Raw genomic sequence first — 22355 nt, forward strand, 5'->3', positions numbered from 1 at the left:
AACACACAAGGAGAATTGGAACTACTAACACAGGAAAAGAAATATGATGTCATTGGAATCACTGAAACTTGGTGGGACAATACACATGATTGGAATACAAGGCTAGAAGGATACAACTTATTTGCAAGAAACAGACTTGATAAACGAGGAGGGGGTGTCGCATTGTATGTTAGAAATGCGTATATCTGCACAGAGATTGAAGCTTCAGAGACTGGGAGTTCTGTGGAAACTGTTTGGGTAAGAATACAAGGACAGAACAATGGAAAGGACACCATTGTAGGCATTTACTACAGGCCGCCTGTGCAAGCTGAAGATATGGATGAACTCTTTATGCATCAAATGGCCAAGTTCTCCAAAAAATATGACATAGTTGTCATGGGAGATTTCAACTATCCAGACATTTGTTGGGAATCTCTCTCAGGCAAAACTAACAGGTCAAGGAAATTCTTAGCCTCTCTTGCTGACAACTTTATCTTCCAAAAGGTAAGGGAGAAAACAAGGGGAACTGCTACCTTGGATCTAATCCTTATAAACAGGGAGGAAATGGTTGAGGAGGTAAAAGTGGCTGGGACCCTAGGAGGTAGCGACCATGCTATTTTAGAATTTTGGATAACTAGAGGCGGAAGACCTGTGAAGACTCAGACATCAAGGTTAGATTTCAGAAAGGCAGATTTTAAGGGATTCAAAAAGAGAATTGGAGGGATCCAATGGCTGGATATCCTTAAAGACAAAAATGTCCAGGAAGGATGGGAAATCTTGAAAAATGAAATTCTCAAAGCACAGTTGTTAACAATTACGAAAAGAGGGAAGAATAGGAAGCATTTAAGGAAACCAGGATGGATGAACACAGAACTTAAGCACATGCTAAAAAGGAAGAAAAAAATGTTTATAAAATGGAAAGAGGGAGGCATATCTAAAGAAGAATATAATGCTGTCTGCAGAACCTGCAGGGCACAAATCAGATTAGCTAAAGCTGAAAATGAATTGAGGCTTGCAAGAGATGTCAAAAGCAATAATAAAGGATTTTGGGGATATGTCAAAAGTAAAAGAAAAGTCAAAGATGCTATAGGATTTTTACAGGATGAAAATGATGAAATGGTAAGACAGGATGTTGAGAAGGCTGAACTTTTAAATTCCTATTTTGCATCTGTTTTCTCTCAGAAAGGAAATGTAACATCAACTGTTCTTCACTGTCCTATTAAGGGAATAGAAGAATCCAGGATATCTATAAACAGAAAGATAGTGAGGAAACACTTAGCTAACCTAAATGAATTCAAGTCTCCAGGTCCAGATGAATTACACCCCAGAGTAGTGAAGGAGATAGCAGAAGAAATTTTTGAACCCCTCTCCATAATCTTTGAAAATTCTTGGAGAACAGGAGAAGTGCCAGAAGACTGGAGAAGAGCAAATGTTGTTCCTATCTTCAAAAAGGGGAAGAAGGTGGACCCAGGCAACTATAGGCCGGTGAGTCTGACTTCTATACCAGGAAAGATCTTTGAACAAATTATTAAACAACATGTATGTCAGTACCTGGACAAGAATGAAGTGATTAAACAGAGTCACCATGGGTTTGTAACTAATAAGTCATGTCAGACTAACTTAATTTCCTTCTATGACGGTATCACTGATTGGGTGGATCAAGGAAATGCTGTAGATATAGTATATCTTGACTTCAGCAAAGCATTTGACAAAGTCTCTCATACAATCCTTATTGAAAAAATGACTAAGTATGGAATGGACAAGGCAACTGTTAGGTGGATTCATAACTGGCTTAGTGATCGAACCCAAAGAGTGGTCGTAAATGGCTGCACATCCAGTTGGAAGAATGTCTCAAGTGGGGTACCACAGGGCTCTGTCCTGGGCCCTGTATTGTTCAACATCTTTATCAACGATTTAGATGAAGGAATTGAGGGTAAACTGATTAAATTTGCTGATGACACAAAGCTAGGAGGGATAGCTAATACTAGAGAAGAGAGAGAGAGGATTCAAAAAGATTTAAATAAACTGGAGAAGTGGGCAGCAACTAACAGAATGGTTTTTAACAGGGAGAAATGCAAAGTACTACATCTGGGCAATAAAAATGAAAAAACCATATATAGAATAGGAGGAATAGGGCTAAGTGACAGCACATGTGAAAAAGACTTGGGTATACTAATAGATCACAGACTGAATATGAGTCAACAGTGTGATGCAGCAGCAAAAAAGGCAAATGCAATTCTAGGATGTATTAACAGAAGCATACAGTCTAGATCACGTGAAGTCATTATTTCCCTCTACTCCTCTTTGGTCAGACCTCATCTGGAATATTGTGTCCAGTTTTGGGCACCACATTTTAAAAAAGACATCAACAAACTGGAGCAAGTTCAGAAAAGAGTGACCAGAATGGTGACCGGTCTGCAAACCCTGTCTTATGAGGAAAGGTTGCAGGATTTGGGAATGTTTAGTTTGCAAAAGAGAAGACTGAGAGGAGACTTAATAGCTGTCTACAAATATCTAAAGGGCTGTCACATTGTAGAAGGATCAACTTTATTCTCATTTGCACAAGGAAAGACTAGAAGCAATGGGATGAAACTGAATGGGAGGAGACACAGATTAGATATTAGAAAAAACTTTTTGACAGTTAGAGTGATCAATGAGTGGAACAGGCTGCCACGAGAAGTGGTGAGTTCTCCTTCAATGGAAGTCTTCAAACAGAGGCTGGACAGACATCTGACTGGGATGATTTAGCGAATCCTGCTTTGAGCAGGGGGTTGGACCAGATGGCCCAGGAGGTCCCTTCCAACTCTACGATTCTATGATTCTATGACTCTTTCGCAGAGGCTTGTCCGAGCGGCTGCAGGATGCCTTGGCGTTACATCCCCCACCTAACTCTCTCGAGGACGCCATGACCCAGGCCGTCCGGATGGACCGCAGGCTGCAGGCCAGAGGGGTGATGCAGGTGGATACTCCATTATTCCCCAGTGGAAAAGAGACTGCCCCTGAGCCCATGGATGTAGGCACCCTCTCCCTGAAGGATACGGAGAGGAAACGCCGGAAGGACAAGCAGTTATGCTTTTACTGCGGTAAAACGGGACATTGGAAAAGGGAGTGCCTGAATTGCCCGTCTTCAAACCCGGTCGGCGGGAAACGACTAGGTCTGGGTAGTCAACGGGGAGGCTGATCAGACCCTCAGGTACCATTTTCCTCATTTTCTAAAGTAGTACTGCCTGTGGAACTGTTTGTGGATGGTAGTTCTTTTTCCTCTACAGCCTTTGTGGACTGCAGATCATCTATTAATCTTATTGACTCCCAATTGATCACACACTGCAAGATAGGGACAGTTAGGCTCAAGGTTCCGATCAAGGTGATGGCCATTGACTCATCTCCCCTCACTAAGGAGGGAATTCGCTTTATGTCTGATGTGTTTTCGCTCAGAGTGGGCGCTACTCATGTGGAAAACATAAGTTGTTTTGTGCTGGACAATCTGCCTGCAGGGTTGGTGTTGGGCATGCCCTGGTTACAACACCATAACCCAGTTATTAACTGGAAAACGGGGGAGATTGTACAATGGGGGTTTAATGATTTTAACATAGTAACATAGTAACATAGTTATTAAGGTTGAAGGGAGACTTTGAGTCCATCTAGTTCAACCCATATCCTATCCTAACTTGCCCTAACATGTTGATCCAGAGGAAGGCAAAAAAAACCCATGTGGCAACAGTAAGCTTCACATTGGGGAAAAAAATTCCTTCCCGACTCCACATACGGCAATCAGACTAGCTCCCTGGATCAACGCAATATTAAGGAGACTAGTGTATATACCCTGTAATATTATACTTTTCAAGAAAGGCATCAAGTCCCTTCTTAAATTTTTGTAGTGAATCACTCATTACAACATCATATGGCAGAGAGTTCCATAGTCTCACTGCTCTTACAGTAAAGAATCCGCGTCTGTGAGTATGCTTAAACCTTCTTTCCTCCAGACGTAGAGGATGCCCCCTTGTCCCCGTCACAGGTCTAAGAGTAAAAAGATCATTAGAAAGGTCTTTGTATTGTCCCCACATATATTTATACATTGTAATAAGATCACCCCTAAGCCTTCGATTCTCCAAACTAAATAACCCCAAGCGTAATAACCTGTCTTGGTATTGCAGACCCCCTAGTTCCCTAATAACCTTGGTCGCTCTTCTCTGCACCCGCTCCAGTTCAGCTATGTCTTTCTTATACACCGGAGACCAGAACTGTACACAGTATTCTAAGTGTGGTCGCACTAGTGACTTATATAGAGGTAAAATTATGTTCTCCTCATGAGCATCTATGCCTCTTTTAATGCATCCCATTATTTTATTTGCCTTTGCAGCAGCTACTTGACTCTGGCCACTAAATGTGAGTTTGTCGTCCACCCATACACCCAGGTCTTTTTCAGTGACTGTTTTGCCCAGTGTTTTACAATTAAGCACATAATTATACAACTTGTTCGTTCTACCCAAGTGCATGACCTTACATTTATCTCCATTAAAGCTCATTTGCCATTTATCAGCCCAAGCTTCTAGTTTACATAAATCCTCCTGTAATATAAAATTGTCCTCCTCTGTATTAATTACCCTGCAGAGTTTAGTGTCATCTGCAAATATTGAAATTCTACTCTCTATGCCCCCTACAAGGTCATTAATAAATATGTTAAAAAGAAGCGGGCCCAAAACTGACCCCTGTGGTACCCCACTGCTAACCGTGACCCAGTCCGAGTGTGCTCCATTAATAACCACCCTTTGTTTCCTATCCCTGAGCCAGCTCTTAACCCACCTACACATATTTTCCCCTATCCCCATTGTTCTCATTTTATGTATCAACCTTTTGTGTGGCACCGTATCAAAAGCTTTTGAAAAGTCCATGTACACCACGTCCACTGCATTCCCTTGGTCCAGTCCGGAACTTACCTCTTCATAAAAGCTTATCAGATTAGTCTGACAGGAACGGTCTCTTGTAAACCCATGTTGATATTGGGTCATAAGGTTATTCTTCTCCAGATACTCCAGTATAGTATCTCTTAGAAAACCCTCCAGGATTTTACCCACAGTTGAGGTTAAACTTACTGGCCTATAATTTCCAAGTTCAGTTTTTGTCCCCTTTTTGAATATTGGCACCACATTTGCTATATGCCAATCCTGTGGTACAGACCCTGTTATTATGGAATCTTTAAAGATTAAAAATAGTGGTCTATCTATGACTGTGCTTAATTCCTGCAGTACTCGTGGGTGTATCCCATCCGGGCCCGGGGATTTGTCAATTTTAGTGATTTGTAGACGCCGCCGTACTTCCTGCTGGGTTAAGCAGGTGACATTTAATGGAGAATTTTTATCCCTGATCATGTTATCTGTCATGGGATTTTCTTGTGTAAATACTGTTGAAAAAAAGTCATTTAGCATATTGGCTTTTTCCTCATCCTCATCCACCATTTCACCCAGACTATTTTTAAGGGGACCAACACTATCATTTTTTAGTTTCTTACTATTTATGTAGTTAAAGAATATTTTGGGATTATTTTTACTTTCTCTGGCAATGAGTCTCTCTGTCTCAATCTTTGCTGTCTTGATTTGCTTTTTACAGAATTTATTTAATCTTCTGTATTTATTTAATGCCTCATCACTACCTACTTGCTTTAATTCTCTAAATGCTTTATTTTTATCTCTTATTGCGCCCCTTACAGCTCTATTTAGCCATAGTGGTTTCCTCCTATTTCTCGCATGTTTATTCCCATACGGTATATATTGTGCACAGGTCCTATTCAGGATGCTAATAAACGTCTCCCATTTTCTTTGTGTATTTTTATGTCTCAGGATATCGTCCCAGTTAATTACACCAAGATCATCTCTCATCCGTTGGAAATAAGTTTGAGTTATATGATAAAGCCGCACTGCTGGTTGAACCTGTTAAATCTGTGTCTGTATCATCTGTGGAGCTGGAAGGTATTCCGGAATGCCTGAAGGACTTCAAAGATGTATTCTCCGAAAGCGAGGCCAAGACGTTACCGCCACATAGACCCTTTGACTGCGCTATTGAGCTGGTCCCGGGGGCTAAATTACCCAAAGCCCGTCTGTTTAATTTGTCCGGTCCTGAGCGCTTGGCTATGAAGTAGTACATTACTGAAAGTCTGCGCAAAGGACACATACGTCCTTCAGTCTCACCTGTGGCGGCAGGTTTCTTTTTTGTAAAGAAAAAAGATGGCGGGTTACGTCCCTGTCTCGACTTCCGGGAGCTTAATCAAATTACTGTACGGAATACGTACCCCCTTCCGTTGATTCCCGATTTATGCAACCAACTATCAGGGGCAAAGTGGTTTTCTAAACTGGACCTTCGGGGGGCATATAATTTGATAAGGGTCCGAGAGGGGGATGAATGGAAAACCGCGTTCCTCACGACCGAGGGACTATTTGAAAATTTAGTCATGCCGTTTGGTCTTACCAACGCCCCTGCCATATTTCAGAATTTCATCAACGTGGTATTCTCGGATCTCATTGGTCGTTTTGTCGTTATCTACTTAGATGATATTTTGATATATTCCCCCGACAAGTATTCTCATTTGGAACATGTACGAACTGTGCTCCAAAGGCTGAGAGAAAATCATTTGTATGCCAAATTGGAAAAATGTGTATTCTGTGTACAAGAGTTGTCCTTTTTGGGGTTAATTGTATCCGGTGAGGGTTTTCACCTGGACCCCAAGACGGTGCAGGCCATTGCGGATTGGGTGCAACCCCGAGATCTTAAGGGTCTTCAGCGCTTCTTGGGGTTCGCGAATTATTACCGCAAATTTATCCGGGGGTTTTCGCAAGTGGTCAAACCTCTCACGGATCTAACATGCAAAGGTGCGGATGTGAGAAATTGGTCCTCGCTCGCAAAAGCGGCCTTTGCGACGCTGAAAAAATGTTTTATGTCTGCTCCTGTGTTAGTGCAGCCAGATCCGTCCAAACCATTTGTCGTGGAAGTGGATGCCTCTGAGGTGGGGGTGGGGGCGGTGTTGTCCCAAGGGCCTGCCACTCTAACCAACCTCAGGCCATGTGCTTTCTTTTCCAAGAAGTTCTCTGCTGCGGAAAGAAATTACGACGTAGGCAATAGAGAGCTTCTTGCGGTCAAATTGGCGTTTGAAGAATGGAGGCACTTTTTGGAGGGGGCCAGTCACCCGGTTACGGTGATCACGGATCACAAAAATTTGTCGTACATTGAGTCTGCTAAAAGACTAATGCCCAGACAAGCCCGTTGGTCACTTTTTTTTTCCCGTTTTCAGTTTACAATTACATTTCGTCCAGGGTCTAAGAATGTCAAGGCTGACGCCTTATCACGCAGTTTTCAGCCGGTGTCGCCCCCTGAGCCACCGTCCTCCATTCTTCACCCTGGGGTTGTGATAGCAGAGGTCTCATCTGAATTGGAACGGGAGATTCAGGGGGCCCAGTCGCAGGCCTCGGCGGCCAAGCCGGAGGGGAAGTTGTTTGTCCCAGAGCAACTTCGCCTGAAACTCTTGCAGGAGTTCCATGAATCCAAGATGAGTGCTCACCCTGGTATTTCAGCCACACGTCTGGCGGTGGCTAGGATCTTTTGGTGGCCTACCCTTGGTTCGGACATAAAAAAATTCATTGCTGGTTGTGGGGTCTGCGCTCATTCTAAAAGCTCTCATAGCCGACCGGCAGGGGAGCCGATATCCTTGGCAGTGCCCGAAAGGCCATGGACTCACTTATCCATGGATTTTGTTACCAATCTCCCTCCATCTAAGGGTAATACAGTGGTATGGGTAGTGGTGGACAGGTTTTCTAAGCAGGCTCATTTCGTACCCCTGTCCGCACTACCGTCAGCTGAGACGTTGTCCAGGTTGTTTGTGCAGCATGTGATCCGGTTGCATGGGGTACCCCTGAATGTGGTGTCTGATCATGGTGTGCAGTTTGTGGCTAAGTTTTGGCGTGCTTTCTGCAAAAAATTAGGTATGTCTCGTCCTTTTTGTCTGCATACCATCCTGAGAGCAATGGGCAGACGGAGCGCACTAACCAGTCCCTGGAACAGATCCTCAGGTGTCTAACCACTGCTAGACAGAGTGACTGGTGCAATGCACTGTCGTTAGCTGAATTTGCCTTCAATAGTCGGGTGAGTCAATCCACTGGTAGGTCCCCTTTCTTGATTAACTATGGGTTCAGTCCTCATTTCGGTGAGTTTTCTCGTCTGGATTCGGGGTGCCCCAGGGCTGAGGACTCTGTTCAGCGGTTAAAAAATACATGGGCAGAAGTCCAGCGGCGTATATCCAGGTCTCAAGGCAGGTATAAGTATTTCGCGGACAGGAAACGAACACCTGGTCCCATGTTTCGGGTGGGAGAGAAAGTTTGGCTCTCCACGCGAAACATTAAGTTAAAGATTCCGTCAGCCAAGTTAGGACCCAAATTCATTGGCCTGTACAAGATTGTGGAAAAAATCAATCCAGTGGCGTATAGGCTGTGCCTTCCACCCTCTTTCAAGATCCCTAACGTCTTCCACAAATCTCTACTGAAACCTTTTGAAGCAGTCCGGGGAGACTCCGAGTCTGCTGCTTCTCCTGTTTTGGTCGAGGGGCAGGTGGAGTACGAGGTTGGTCATATCGTAGATTCCAGGTTGGTACGGCGGTCGGTACAGTACCTGGTTCATTGGAAGGGGTATGGACCGGAGGACAGGTCCTGGGTACCGGCCCGGTTGATGCATGCTGATCGCCTGGTACGGGCTTTCCATGCTAAGTACCCGGGCAAGCCTGGGGGTCCAGAGGCCCCCCGTTGAGAGGGGGGTACTGTCATGATCTCAGTGCGGGTTTGACTCGCACACGTGGGGTTAATGTTTGGAACCAATGCTGATGACTGGCATTTCTGGGGTTAAAGGTTGTGATCCCGATTCAGGCTTACCTGCACACCTGGGGCTATGATTGTGGCCTCTCCCTGGTTCTGGGGGAGGCTTCTTATAGCCTCAGGACGCTCCCATCCCTGTCAGTTATACTCTTGCCCTTGGCATTTGTGTGGTGACCCCTGAGTGTGTTTGTGCTGTGTTCTGGTTACTTGATTCTCTGTGTATGACTCGGTCTGTTCTCTGGATATCGCTTTGGATTCTGCCTGGTACCTCCTATGTCTGTTTGGTTTTGATCTCTGCTTGGCCCTGATTATCCGCTCTGTCTCATCCCTGGTACTGTACTGTGATCCTGTGTATGACCTTTGGCTTTGTCTGACCTCCCGTCTGTTTATTCCTCCTGTACCTCGTTTAGCACTGCTTCTGTACTCAGGACACGCGCACTGGCTCTATGAGCAAGTGTAGTGCGGTGTCTCTGACACCATTTATACATTCTCTAGCCTTGTGGACTTGTAGTATATCTCTTCCCAGAAGTAGAGCTATTGGGGTTCCTGGATCTAGTTCAGGTATCAGGTGGGCTATACATTTTAGATGGGGGTGATATGTCGCCACCTCCCGTGAAGGTATTTCTGACCTGTTGTCAGGAATCTGGCTGCACTCCAGGATAGTCGGTAGTGATAGGCAGGTCTGGCCATCTATGGACTCCACTTTGTATCCGGTTGCTTTTCTCCCCGCCGTCTCAACGCTACCTGTACATGTTCTCAGGGTGTAGGGAGAACCAGGGCCTACAATGCTGAAGTTGTCAAAGAAGATGGACCTGGCTAGAGACCTGTTACTTTGGTCATCCAGGATTGCATAAATCTTGAAGGATTTGTCCTTGCGGCCTGCGGGATAAACTCGGACAAGGCAGATTTTTGAACAGGACCTTCCTCCTGTGAGTCCTCTATAGATCTCAGTACATTTAGTGCTTACATCCGGGGTGTCTTCGTCAGTGTTCTTCTGCTTTCCATCGTGCTCCTCTGCTTGCGACAGCACTCGTGGAGGTGATCCAGGGTGCAAGGCTGTATTGTGATCCGTGCTGCTGCATTCTGCAAATTTCACTCTAGCTTCACAGTTCCAGGCGAAGTGAGAGGTTGCGGCACAACATTTGAAGCAGATGTTGTTCTCCTTGAGGAAACCTTTACGATCCTCTAAAGACTTCTCCCTGAAGGCTCTGCATTTCAGTAGAGGATGTGGTTTCCTGTGTAGAGGACAATATTTACTGACATCCTGAGGTTTGCTCTCGTCTGGAGGGGTTTTATTCACCTTGTGAGGAGGGCCTGTGGAATCAATGTTAGTTTTGTGTACTGCCACGGGTGTCTTACCAGGTTTGACACCAGTGGCAGTGGAACACGACAGAGTAAAATCAAAACTAGGGTCATTTCTAATCCTAAATTGTTTGGTGACAAAATCAACAAATACATTGAAAGGAGGAAATGATACATTATGATTGTGTTTATACTCTGAAACACATGTAATCCACTTTTCTTGTAGGTTGTAAGGAAGTTTCTGTACTATCAGATTGACACCCCTAGCAGTTTCTAAGAATGCCCATCCGGGCAAGTCTTCCTGCTGAGCAACCTGCAACTCATTCAACAAATCTCTCAGTTCTCTAAGCTTTAGATAACCTTTAGGTCCTATCTTAGGAAAATCATCAATTCTTTTATATAAAGCATTCTCTATGACTTCTACTGCCCCATAGCATTCATCGAGTCTTTCCCACACCTTATGTAGGGCTGTGCGAGGATGCTTTACATTAATGTCTCTAAGTCTTTTGGCATGCTCGACTGACTCACTTCCGAGCCACTTTACCAGGAGATCTAACTCCTCACCACAAGAAAGGTCCTGACCACGAATGGCATTCTGGAGCGAGGCTCACCATGACCGATAGTTCTGGGGTTTGTCAGTGAACTTTACAAGTCCCTTTGTAACCAGTTCTTGGCGGGCAAGGAACTTTGCAAGGTCTTTGATGGCTCCGTCAGTGCTGGCACGAGCCGGTGTGTAATAGTCATGTCTAGTGTGTGGTGCATCACTATACCTGTAAGATGCTTGTGACTCCGGAGTCTGTGCGGTACCTAGTTGGTGAAGGTGTCTCTTTAAGGCAGGATGGGAGCTGTACTTTCTTTTCAGTGGAACGGTAGCTGTAGTCGATATCTCTGTGGTGGACGTCTCATCGACTATGGTAGTGAAGCTCGGAGTTAGATCGCTGGTAATCGGCATGGGCTGATCGATAAGATGCTTCAGGGCTGTCCTCCACGCCAGAATGTTGACGGACGTACTCTGTGACGCGCTGCGCTGGATCTTGCTGCTCTAGATCTGGTCCGAGAATGCTGCTGTGTCTCTCAGAATCAGGATGCTTCATAGCTTCCAAGCACTCTGCTTTAGCTATTGCAGCTGCTGTCTCTTTGTCTGCAGCAAGTCTTTCTAGTTCTGCCTGCTGACGTGCGGTTTCCGTATCTTGATCTACTTGTCTCAGCTTTAGATGCATCTCTCGTTCGGCGAAGGAAGATCTTGCTTGGCTGCCTCGGCTTCAGCGCGAGCAACAGCAGCTAGCTCTGCTAATGATGACCTGCTGGAGCTTGCTCATGTCCTCGTTTTGAGAGAGGATGTGCTTTTCCGAGACATTGTGCATTTAGCTGAGTATATTGGAGGAAAACAGTCTATGTATGGCGGGCTTCCGTATGATGGGAAAGATGTAGCCCTAATTGGCGGGCTGCAGTAGCGTTCTGCGGCTGAATGGCGGCTGCTGTGATACCCGTATGTGGAGCAGTGTAGGTGTTAGCGGTCCCATACAGTCTATGCAATCACCCAATCACCGCGTGTGACCGGTGGTCCTTTACTGAGCCCTGGACTTGTCTCCTGCGGCTGTATGGCGGCTGCTGTAGTACCCGTATGCGGAGCAGTCTGGGTGATAGCGGTCCCTTACAGCCTGAATCCACTATCGCAGGCGTATGGCAATCTGTTATACTATTCTGCCTTCAGGCATGCTGACACGATATGCAATCCAGCATACAGCATAAACCACAGCTCTGTCTTCCAAAATAAGCAAACTGTTCTCTGTGGTCTAACTTGTTTATTTGTGAAGAGTATTGAACATGTGGTAAAACTGTAAAGAATACAATGACATACATAAGTATTGGGCAGATGATCACACAGATAAATACAGGAATCATTTAGTGTGATGCAATTTACATAGAAAGAAAACACAGGTGTCCAATTACGTATACTGAGCACTGACTACTATGCAGCTAATAAACTCTCTGCACACACTGCATTGTAAGAAAGATTAAGCTTACCAGATATGCATTAACCAGATAACGAATTCAAGTTGGAGAATTAAGATGGAGGACAGGTAAACACTTGCATCCTATGTTATAAACAGAAGCAAAATGGCCCTTCTTCATCCCAGAATACATTGTTTCCTTCTCACAAAGCATTGCTTCAATCCCATAGTGCATTGCTTCTGTTAAAGGCACAGACTATATAATCCTATCAAAGATACTGCTATAAATTCAGCCACCACTAGATGGTGCTATAATTAACCCAGCACATAATAGAAACAGACTGCCCTATTCGGAGCACATAACACAAAACAGACTGCCCTATATCAGAGGGCAGAACACACATTGCTTCCACATGAAATCCCAATTTATGAACAATATCAATGATAAATTTCATTAAATATTATAAACGAAAGGCACACTGCAGCTACCGAATTTATACACAGGGACCGCCCAGTATATTATAAATAAACTCAAGGCTCAAATGCTAAATCATAATAACAATAATAAATAGTAAGTCCCTGGCAGTTACCTTATTGTGGTCATGCAGAGTGCACAGTGAAGAGTGGGGCAAAGGGGTGGAGTGTGTGCCCGCTCCAACGCACGTTTTGGAACACCTTCTTCAGGGGCTCCCCCTGGACTAGTAAATCATTGTATCCTTTTGGTTATTGGTGTTATGTAATGCTTGATGTGTCTATTAGGTCCTATATATCCACATGTGGTCCTCATATTAATATGTTAATTGTGGATTGGATCAGATATCATGTGTTTTTGTTGTTGGAGTATTCTATACTGTACCACTGTGGTACAATGCACATGGCTCTACCATATGCATAACATATTCTGATCATCATATACAAAGTGGCAATATTTTTATGACGCTGGAATCACACTAGCGTATAGCATGCGATGCAAGAGTATGGATATGATATGCTAATGACACTCGGCTTCAGCTCTGCTGCGAGCATGATCCAAGTGTCAGTGGTCTGTGCTCTGATCCTCTCTCATCAGAGAATCGCAGCAAAGATGCGGAAAAGACAGAGAACTTAATTTCTCCTCCATTGCCAGCATCAGCGAGTATCATACTGCGCTTGGGTGACATCTGAGTGCAGTGCAATATTTCACATGCACCCATAGACTTGTATGAGTGTGTGGGATCCGAATTTCGCATGCATTCGTAGCATGCTGCATTTTTTTTTCAATCCAATCTCGATCCTATGGGAGCTGAAAAAAATAATGCAGATGCGCACACAATCTTAGAATAGCATGGTCCGAATGCAATCTGATTTTTTATCTGATTGCATTCATCTCATTTATTGACAAGTGTGAGCGAGCCATAAGGCGAATAGTCTTACCTTCAGAAGAAGCAAATCATGGTGTTTATTAGATGTGTTATACTCAGGATGTATTACTTGAGTTTCAATATCATAAACTAACTTTTTGGAGTCAGACAGAGATTTAATCCCCAGGACAGCTTGCAGAGTTGTATTGATACTGAAAGATTAGCATAAATAAATGTTAGTCTTTTCTCATTGACTCTTTTACAAGCACATCACAATAAACATTTTAACATTGTATACTTGCCAGTTATCCCCTTTTTTAGTTATGTAAAAACAGCTTTGATATTGTTTATGTTCATTAACAGATGACACTCTTTTAAATATCTCATCCTCGGTGGCTGATGCTAATAGGTCCTATTAACGGCTAATCTAGACCGAGGATTTTCAAAAAACACCAAAGTGAGTGGATACCGTACTTCCCAGACAAAAATATATCCCCATGAAAAAAATCAATATTCAATAGACAATGGAAACTGCAGGGTATGTCATCAATTATAAATTGCCTATATCTGCCTGTAATTTGCAGGGCTGGACACATAGCTACACTGTATGTTACACCACAGGGCATATTAATAGAAAAAAATTTGTTGAGGGTAATACATGATGGTAACATTTAGCATAAGATAAAGATAAGTGTTCTTTTTTTCAATATGCCTTGTGGTTTAGCATTATCTGAGGCCAATATATGGGGCCTACACTGAGCACAAGAGGCATATAGGTGCATTCTCTTCTCTTAACATGCCCCTTTAGCCGAAACCGCATGAACCATGGATTGTCCCCCCCGAATGCCCGCTGTCTTTTTATCATGGGCATAACGCTACTCAGACAACACAGGGTGAGGGTAAAACAGTCTGGCAATACACTTTCATTGTTTTTCCTCCTCTGTTTTCAAAGTCAACAAACTATATGGCCTAGACAATGCATAATTAGCATACCAGTAAACATCACTAGTCATCAAGGATAAGAGCACACTATGTTATATCAAATGTAAACTTACAAGTCAATATTACAGGCTTACACAAGCAAAAAGTCTATTTTCTTGACCAACCAGAAACACATAAATTTAAAAGTCAACATATAGATAACAGTCTATTCTTTATAGATCGCTAAAGATACAATTAAGACAATTAATTAATATATAATGCTGCGTCTTCACATTGCTACCCCATCTTAGCCAGACGTGATAGGATTCCGATCATAAGTCTCACCTTTGTGACAACAAAACTTTGTATTATTCAGTTTCCTCAGAGTATGTATCTTCCTTACAAAAATAAACTTCCCACGTAACTGAGGAAAGCAACTGGTAGCCATTGCGTCCACACATGACATCCTCCACATTCCGTAGTTCCTGAATTAAATCCCATTCAATCTGTCGAAGCTGGCACAGCTCTTGTAGTTTCCATTTCTTGTTGAGGTTATACATCCACTCTGGTCTTCTTCCCAAGGCCAAGTTGATGGGGTTGGACATAGTGGCATCTGAAACCTGCTGTGCATGCCTTATAAATAGTCTGCTGGGTCTGTCTGTATACCTCCCTGGTTGTGGAGCTCTGGATGGTGTCTGAGAACAAAAGCTCCCCCCGGTTCCTCCAGGGCTGAGTAGTATCCCACTGCTGCCACGATAATGTGGAGACACCCCGGTAGCTGAAATATGGACTAGGGGTCGTCTCACCAAATACTCACTCTCCTTTTAACGTGGGCATAAGGATATTCAGCTGCCACCAGGTAAAAACAGTGTGGCAATACTTAATTGAACCACAAAACAGGCAGATAACACATAGAACAGTCCCAGCACAGTACCCAAAATTGTGTACTGGGGAACTGCAATTGGAGATGGTGAAGTTCAAGCTGTTAGCTTTGCCATGTGTAGGAGGGAACAATCTTTTATGTGACGACAACTGCAAGACCAAGGGCTAGCTGCTCTGCTGAGAGAGGGTGGAGTAGGGAGAACATGACAAACTGGATTGTGAATGAAGTGCAGGTGGAGATGTTATGGTGGATTGAGAATGATCTGATGTGCATAGTGAATGTCAAAAACAGCAGCCATATCCGCTTCTGTAACAGCTGACTGTAGCGGGTAAACAAGTGGAGGTTCTGTGACCGGAGACTTACAGTTTGTTTGAACCATTGCCACAGTGACAGAGGAAGAAGAAGTAGCAGATTCGGTTAATGGGGTGGCCGGTGTTTGGCAAGGCCTGCACTTTAGTGCAGTGAAATTCCCAGACTAACGCATGCTTAGAACGCATGTGCCGATTCATGAATGTAGTAGTCAAACTATTGCAATTTTTGCCTCTTCTGAGTATTTTTTTTACAAAGTTAGCAGATAACATGAGTTGGGTCAGCCTTTTCAGTCTCATAAAAGACCTAGGCTAGGCAACTTTTGTCACCCATGTGAACTGCAGAGCCCCACCTCTGCTGGCCACAGCCAGAGTTGTGTCTGAGGATGCAGTGCTCTTTCTCTACTTCCTCTGCTGAGCTACTTAGCTGCATTCCTCTGGGTTCACACCAAGTGGGATCTACAACATCATTCTCATCCATTCTGTTCTCCTACTCCTCATCCTGAGAGTCACCCTCCTCCTCTTCCTGCCCTCATAGCACAGTTCAGTCCACGTGTGCCTCAGGTATCTGACTCACATCTCACATCAGGATCACCTCCACCCCTGGAGGTTAACGTCTGTTGATGAGGGTCTGGATTCTGCATGGGCCCTGCTTCGTTCAGCCAGGATCCAAATGAAAAAAATTTTGTGCAGATGCTCCTCTTGAGTCTGTGAATATTTTGAGCAGACCTCTCATGCCCATGTATCGTCCAGAGTGGGGTACTCAGGTCGCCGGGCAGTGTTGGATTCAGGGGGTCACAGGAATGGCAGCCGTGCCCGGTGCCTGTGCTCCAGGGACAGTGAAATAGGGGTTAAAAATAAAAAGGAAAAAAGAAAGGAAAACAAAAATTGAAAGGAAGAATTTGTGACGCCAGCTGGAGTGTTTGTGTCATGGTCACGTGTGGCTGGACACAGCGCCTCCAACAGGGCGGATTTAGATGACACGCGTGACCCTGGATACACCGCCTCCAGTTGGGCGAATTTAAATAATAAAACATGCAGCTGGATACGCCGCCTCCAACAGGCGAATTTCGGAAATACACGTATGTCTGGAAACCCCGCCTCCAGTAAGGCGAATTTAAACAATAAAAGGGAAAACCTGTGTAACAATAACAATGGTGGCCCTGCGATAGGGAACGGGGAAGTGGAGACCTCCTGCACTCCCCTGAGTCAGTGTCTCTACACTCCTAACGTTCCCTAGGCCGGTTCCGCACCGGGCGACAATCAGGAACCTATAAACCCTGACTCGCCCTGCACCTAAACCCTCACTAGTGAAGTGGACGGTGCAGAAACTAATCCCACCACTGCACTAAAACACACATAAGGAAAAGAGACAAAACAGGGAAACACCACTTAGCTTTGCTCTGTTGCTTACGCTCCCAGCAACAGAGCCCACCACCTGCGTGCATCTTTTCCTCCGACCGGATCCAACACCATAGTGCAGCCTTGGAGCAAGCAGAGTCCACCACCTGCGTGCAGCTGTCCAGAAACAGAGTCCAGCATATGAGTCAAGCTTTCCAGCAAAAGAGTCCAGCATCTTGAGCCCAGCTTTCCAGCAACCGAGTCCAGCATCATGAGTGCAGCTCTACACCATAGCTGCCACTCCACCAAGCCATGCAAGAACTCCATGCTGGCACCATAGCTGCAACTCCACCAAGCCATGCCAGCCCTCCTCGCAGACACCATAGCTGCCACTCCAGGACTCTCACTGAGTTGCCCGGGACTCTCCTTCAGCTCCATCATGCACCCAGGATTGCTTGTAACTGAGGACTATCACTAACAGTTCCTCATTGGAACTTTCTTCCCCAACATATCATACTCTCGCCTACCATGAGAACTTTCAAAAGGAACCTGAAGAACCACCTTTTCCAACACGTATACAACCTACAGTAACCTTCGTTCCACCATTCCGCAGCACAAGCAGCTCTACCTTCACCTATTGAATCCTCATCCGGCCCTTGTAGACTGTGAGCCCTCACCCGCAGTGTCCTTTCTCCTGCAGTACCAGTCGTTGACTATTATTGTGTAAGATTATAGTATTTGTTTTTAATATGTATACCCCTTGTCATGATCCCAGTGCAGGTTTTTGAGCTGCACACCGGGGGTTAATGTCTGGAGCTCTGTGCAGGTTTTGACCTGCACACTTGGGGTTAATGATTGTGGCCTCTTTCTGGTTCTGGGAGAGCTTCTCAAACCCCTGGGAAGCTTCAATTCCTGCCAGTTATACTTTTGCCTTTGGCCTAGTGTGCTGACCCCCCGTGTGCCTGTTTGTTGCTATAGCTTGTTTATATGGTTCTGACCCGGCTCTGTTTCCCGTTGTGAGTTTGCCTGTTGATTTTGTACTGCGTTATTATCTGTGTATGACTCATTGCCTGTGACCTGACTACTCTCTGCTCGCCCCTTTGGTACCTTGCAGCTATCTCTGTGTGTGACTCATTGGCTACGTCCTGACTATTCTCCCTGTCTATGCCCCTTGGTAACTTTAGTACAACAGAATAGCCCAATACCTTACAAAGAATAAATGGCAGTATCTTATATTGATAATCTGCCATAATATATGGTTCCACTCCATACATACAATATATATTCAGGAGAACAGGAGTGATTGAATCCAAAAGGATTTATTTAATATCAAGCAAATTGCCAATTTATTACTACAAAAACACATCAAAATATGTAACAATCATAGCACAGTTGCGGTAGTAGCGGTAGGAGCTCCTTGATAAAGCGCTATTGGGAAGCGCGAAACGCGCGTCGGAGCATTCGTGTCACCACCTGGGGGACTTGTGCACCATTAGGTAAACGTTCCTGTCTTCTGGCTACCTCTCCATTTGGGTATAATGACGTACTGTGGAACGTGTTACACTGTTACCACCTTCTATGCGTATTGAGCTTTTGTGTGAGGCCCTACCGCTACTATTGATTTATTATGATTCTGACAATACTCCATAGAGAAAGCGGGTTTATATTCAGGGGCCATACCCTCACAATGAGCTCTAGCATGATGGTGCCTTGCTAATTATCCCCACATATCCCTCCTGGCTCTTGATGTCATATATTATGTGCAACTGTGCTATGATTGTTACATATTTTGATGTGTTTTTGTACTAATAAATTGGCAATTTGCTTGATATTAAATAAATCCTTTTGGATTCAATCACTCCTGTTCTCCTGAATATATACCCTTGGTAACTTTGTCTCGCAGTTACTCTGCTAGGAATTCTCTTGCAGCTCCTAGCTCTGTGGAGTTTAGGCCACGCATCTAGCAGTCACGTGCTTCAGGTCCTGCGGCTCTGAAGTACGCATCTACTCGGATGCTGCCCGCTCCACAGGTATCTTTGAGCACTGTTTCGCTTTACTCAGGACACGCGCACTGGCTCAGTGAGCAAGTTCAGTGCAGTGTTCCTGACACCCCTTTTCACAAAGTGCCATGGAATAAAAGGTCCTATAACAATAAATAATAATAATAAAAATACTTGTCACGCATTGAGAGGTGAGCTTCCAAGAGTGGACCCTCTGGGTCATGGTACCGAACCTCCCCTGGATGAGTTAACCAGGTGGAACCAATCCCTATACAGGGATCGTTAGGGACATCCCAGGGGGTTCCAATACCATGACAGTTGGAGCAAAAGGGCGGCTCAATGGAACAGCAAACAGAATACACCAAACTGCAGGAACTGGGAGGTGGAAGGATAGGACACAGGCAGGATACAGGAGGAGGAGGACAGGATAGGATCAGCAGCTGTCAGACCAGGATCCGGGGATGGGAGGTACTTGGAAAGGGAGCAGGAACAAGAGACCAACAGGAGCAGATGGAGAAGGCTGGAACTGTAGGAGAAAAAGAGGGGTTAACACTAGAGACCACAGGGAAAGCTGAATTACAAGAGAAATCTAGCAAGAGATGGCCTAAGTACAGGTACAAGAAAAATACACAATAATCAGGTACCTCCACTAAGGGAGGGTGGCCTGATATAACTGGTGCATGCCTTCCATTGGACAAAGCGGTGCTTCCAGGTCAGTCACCTCAGTTGCTAAAGATCCCAAGAGCTTGCGCGGCCGGGATCTAAGGCGCATGCGTGAGACTGCCGTTTGCAAGGCTGACAGTGCAAAAGGAACGCGCCGCGATCCCTGAGCAACTGCACGTCAGGATGCAGGAGTGAGGAGGTGAAGTGTGACGGACCAAACAGACCCAGCAGTAGCAACAGGGAACTGGGCAGGCACAGCACTAGCAGAGAAGGAGCGGGTGGTCACAGCCCTAACAATACTGTTGTGCAGCTGCCAAAGAAAGGTAGTCGAGTAGTCTGTCCAGTAACAGAAGTCAAAATGCTGTGCAATTATACTATTTCTTTTTCTCGAATGTATACTATTTCTACTCTAGGGAAATTGATGCCACTTTAGTGGTGTGTGACAATTTTTTGAAATGTGGACACTCCAAGTTGGACCTCCATCTGGGGGGTCGCCTATAGTGGAAGGGGTGTCAGAGGCCCCTTATACTATTTCTCCTATGGGGAAATTGATGCCACTTCAGTGGTGTGTGGCAATATTTTTTTGAAATATTTGCACTCCAATTTGGATCTCCTTCATGTGTGTTGCATGTAGACTGGCAGGCCTGCAGTTAATTTCAGTCAATTACCTGTGTTACTATCCTTAAATTTTTACATTTGTGGTCTAACAAGCTGATATTTGTGCCATCTGAGTGTGGCTGAGCAAAAAAGCAGTTTGAGCTGTTACATGAAGTATCAGGGCTCCCAGCAAAGAAGCCTTACACCGCTCCCTCATCCACATCATCTTAATTTAAATTTAAATTCAAAGCGCTAAATTCTGGCCCAGACCGTGATACCTCATGCATGTGTAGGGAAGGTGACCTGACGGACGGACGTACGTGTCAGTATAGAGAAAGATAGGTTTGCACAGTTTAGACAGGTGTCAGTTACTACAGTGGGGAAACAGCTAGGAAAGTGTAGTGGACGTGCAGTACCTTGGGTTGACCATTAGATGGCAGGGAGGAGTGTGAGCAAAGGACTTGACATCAGCTTAGGGCTTTAGAAACCGTTGGTCATGGGGGGCGGAGTTACAGTGACAGGGGACCGGGAGTGCTATAAATACTGAGGGAGGGTTCCAGAAGGTTCCAGTCCCCAGGGGGAGCTCCAGTGACAGGAGGACTGTGACAGTCTGTGCGCTGTGAGGAGAATCCAAACCAGTGGGACCTAGGAGAGAGAACGTCAGGGGGGTGGTCCTGACAGGAATGCCGCAATATAGACGAGACACAGAGGTTATATCGACGAGGCACAGAGGTTACGGATACCGTGTTAAGAAAGATGTTGTGACCAGTGAAATTACTGTTGGTCTACGGGCCTAAGGCGGCCACAGTGACGGACCTGTCAAGAGCGTCAACAAGAGTAAAGGGACGGTACATATATATATGTCCCTGGCGAAAGTGCGGTGTTCTGTGGTGTATTGTAACCAGAGAGCCTTGAGGAAAATTGCGGAGTGCTGTGAGGCTGTCAGGCGGACAGCAAGTGAATAAAGCTTGGACCTGTTGCACCCAGAATCTGTCTCCATCTTGTCTCTGTTTCGTCTCTGCGTGGTAAGAAGAGGGACCACCCCCCCAGCTTGGCCACCAACCCTACACATGGCCCATGGCTGTGTGCTTGTGTTCCATTATAAAATCTTCTACTGTGGGTCAATTGAGCAGTCAACTACCTGTGTTACTATACTAACATTTTTCTAACATTCCCATCCCCCACCAGGTAGATACACCGACTTGCTCACCACTCCTGGCCATGTAGTGAGTTTTGTTTTCTACTTGCTGTATGCTGTAAACCACCTGTCCTCTGCTTACTGTGTGCATACTTGCTGGCTGTATTTTTAGGGCAGCCGTGCCTGTCCTTCCTGATTCTTAAAGAGATAGTGTACACATTACTAATGTGTCCCCAGCCTATTGCTAAGAGGCACCTGATACTTAAGGCATCTCCACCAATGGGAAGATGCCTGAGCAACATTCTTTTTCAGTCTGTGTTTAACTACTGAGTTGTCAACTCCTGTCCTGTTTCTGTCACCCTGGGGGCTGAATACCCAGGCTTGCACCCTGCATTTTTACCTGTACCTGACCTGTCTTGTTTCCGCTACCCTGGGAGCTGAGTACCCCGGTCTGAATCCTGAATCCTGAACTTGTACCTGTGTCTGTCCTTGTCTGAATTAGGACCTATCCCTGTACCTGTTTATATCCTAGTCTAGATCCTTCCTTAACCTGTTGTGTGTGACCCTGTCCCTATTCCTTAAACTTTCTGTGTCTGAACCAGCTTCTATCTCTTAAGACATGCAGTATCTGTACTGTCACTTATCTCAAAAACCTACAGTATCTGAACCAGTACTTATCTCTTTTCTGTTGTCTCTGCACAACTTTAGTGATTTTTGTGTACACTTGCTACTTCATTGTAAGTACCTGTGTGAATCTGGTCCTGTCTGTTCTGTTCTGCACCTGCGGCTCTACATTCGTACCGCACCTACGGCTCTACATCTTTTCCGGACCTGTGGCTCCTTGTCTGTCCAGTCTGTACTTAGTCCTACCCCTCCCTGTATTCCAGTCTTATCTGCCTGTGTCCCAGTACTTGTAAAAACACTTCCTGTCCTTCCAGTCTCAACTGGGTCCTAGCCATCCCTGTGTTCCATGTCCTTCACAAAACTGTTCCTGTCCCTCCAGTATGAACTGTGCCCGCCTGCCTGCCAGAGTGTCAGCCATGTTCGCCTGCCTACCAGAGTGTTAACCATGCCCG

At 45.1% G+C, this 22355-nt stretch overlaps 1 protein-coding gene across 2 annotated transcripts in view; it reads right to left on the reverse strand.

Annotated features, from left to right (window-relative positions):
• The window catches only part of LOC141048053 (serine protease ami-like), a 295484-nt gene that overhangs the window by 151751 nt on the left and 121378 nt on the right, over window positions 1-22355 (reverse strand). For both annotated transcript variants that reach the window (XM_073543395.1, XM_073543394.1), the window contains one exon: window positions 13502-13640. In XM_073543395.1, coding sequence (XP_073399496.1) covers window positions 13502-13640 — 139 coding nt within the window. The remainder of the gene's footprint in view (window positions 1-13501; window positions 13641-22355) is intronic.

Source organism: Dendrobates tinctorius, unplaced genomic scaffold (assembly GCF_039654945.1).
Source record: "Dendrobates tinctorius isolate UK_male_01 unplaced genomic scaffold, ASM3965494v1 ptg000132l, whole genome shotgun sequence".
In the NCBI taxonomy this organism is placed as follows: Eukaryota; Metazoa; Chordata; class Amphibia; order Anura; family Dendrobatidae; genus Dendrobates; species Dendrobates tinctorius.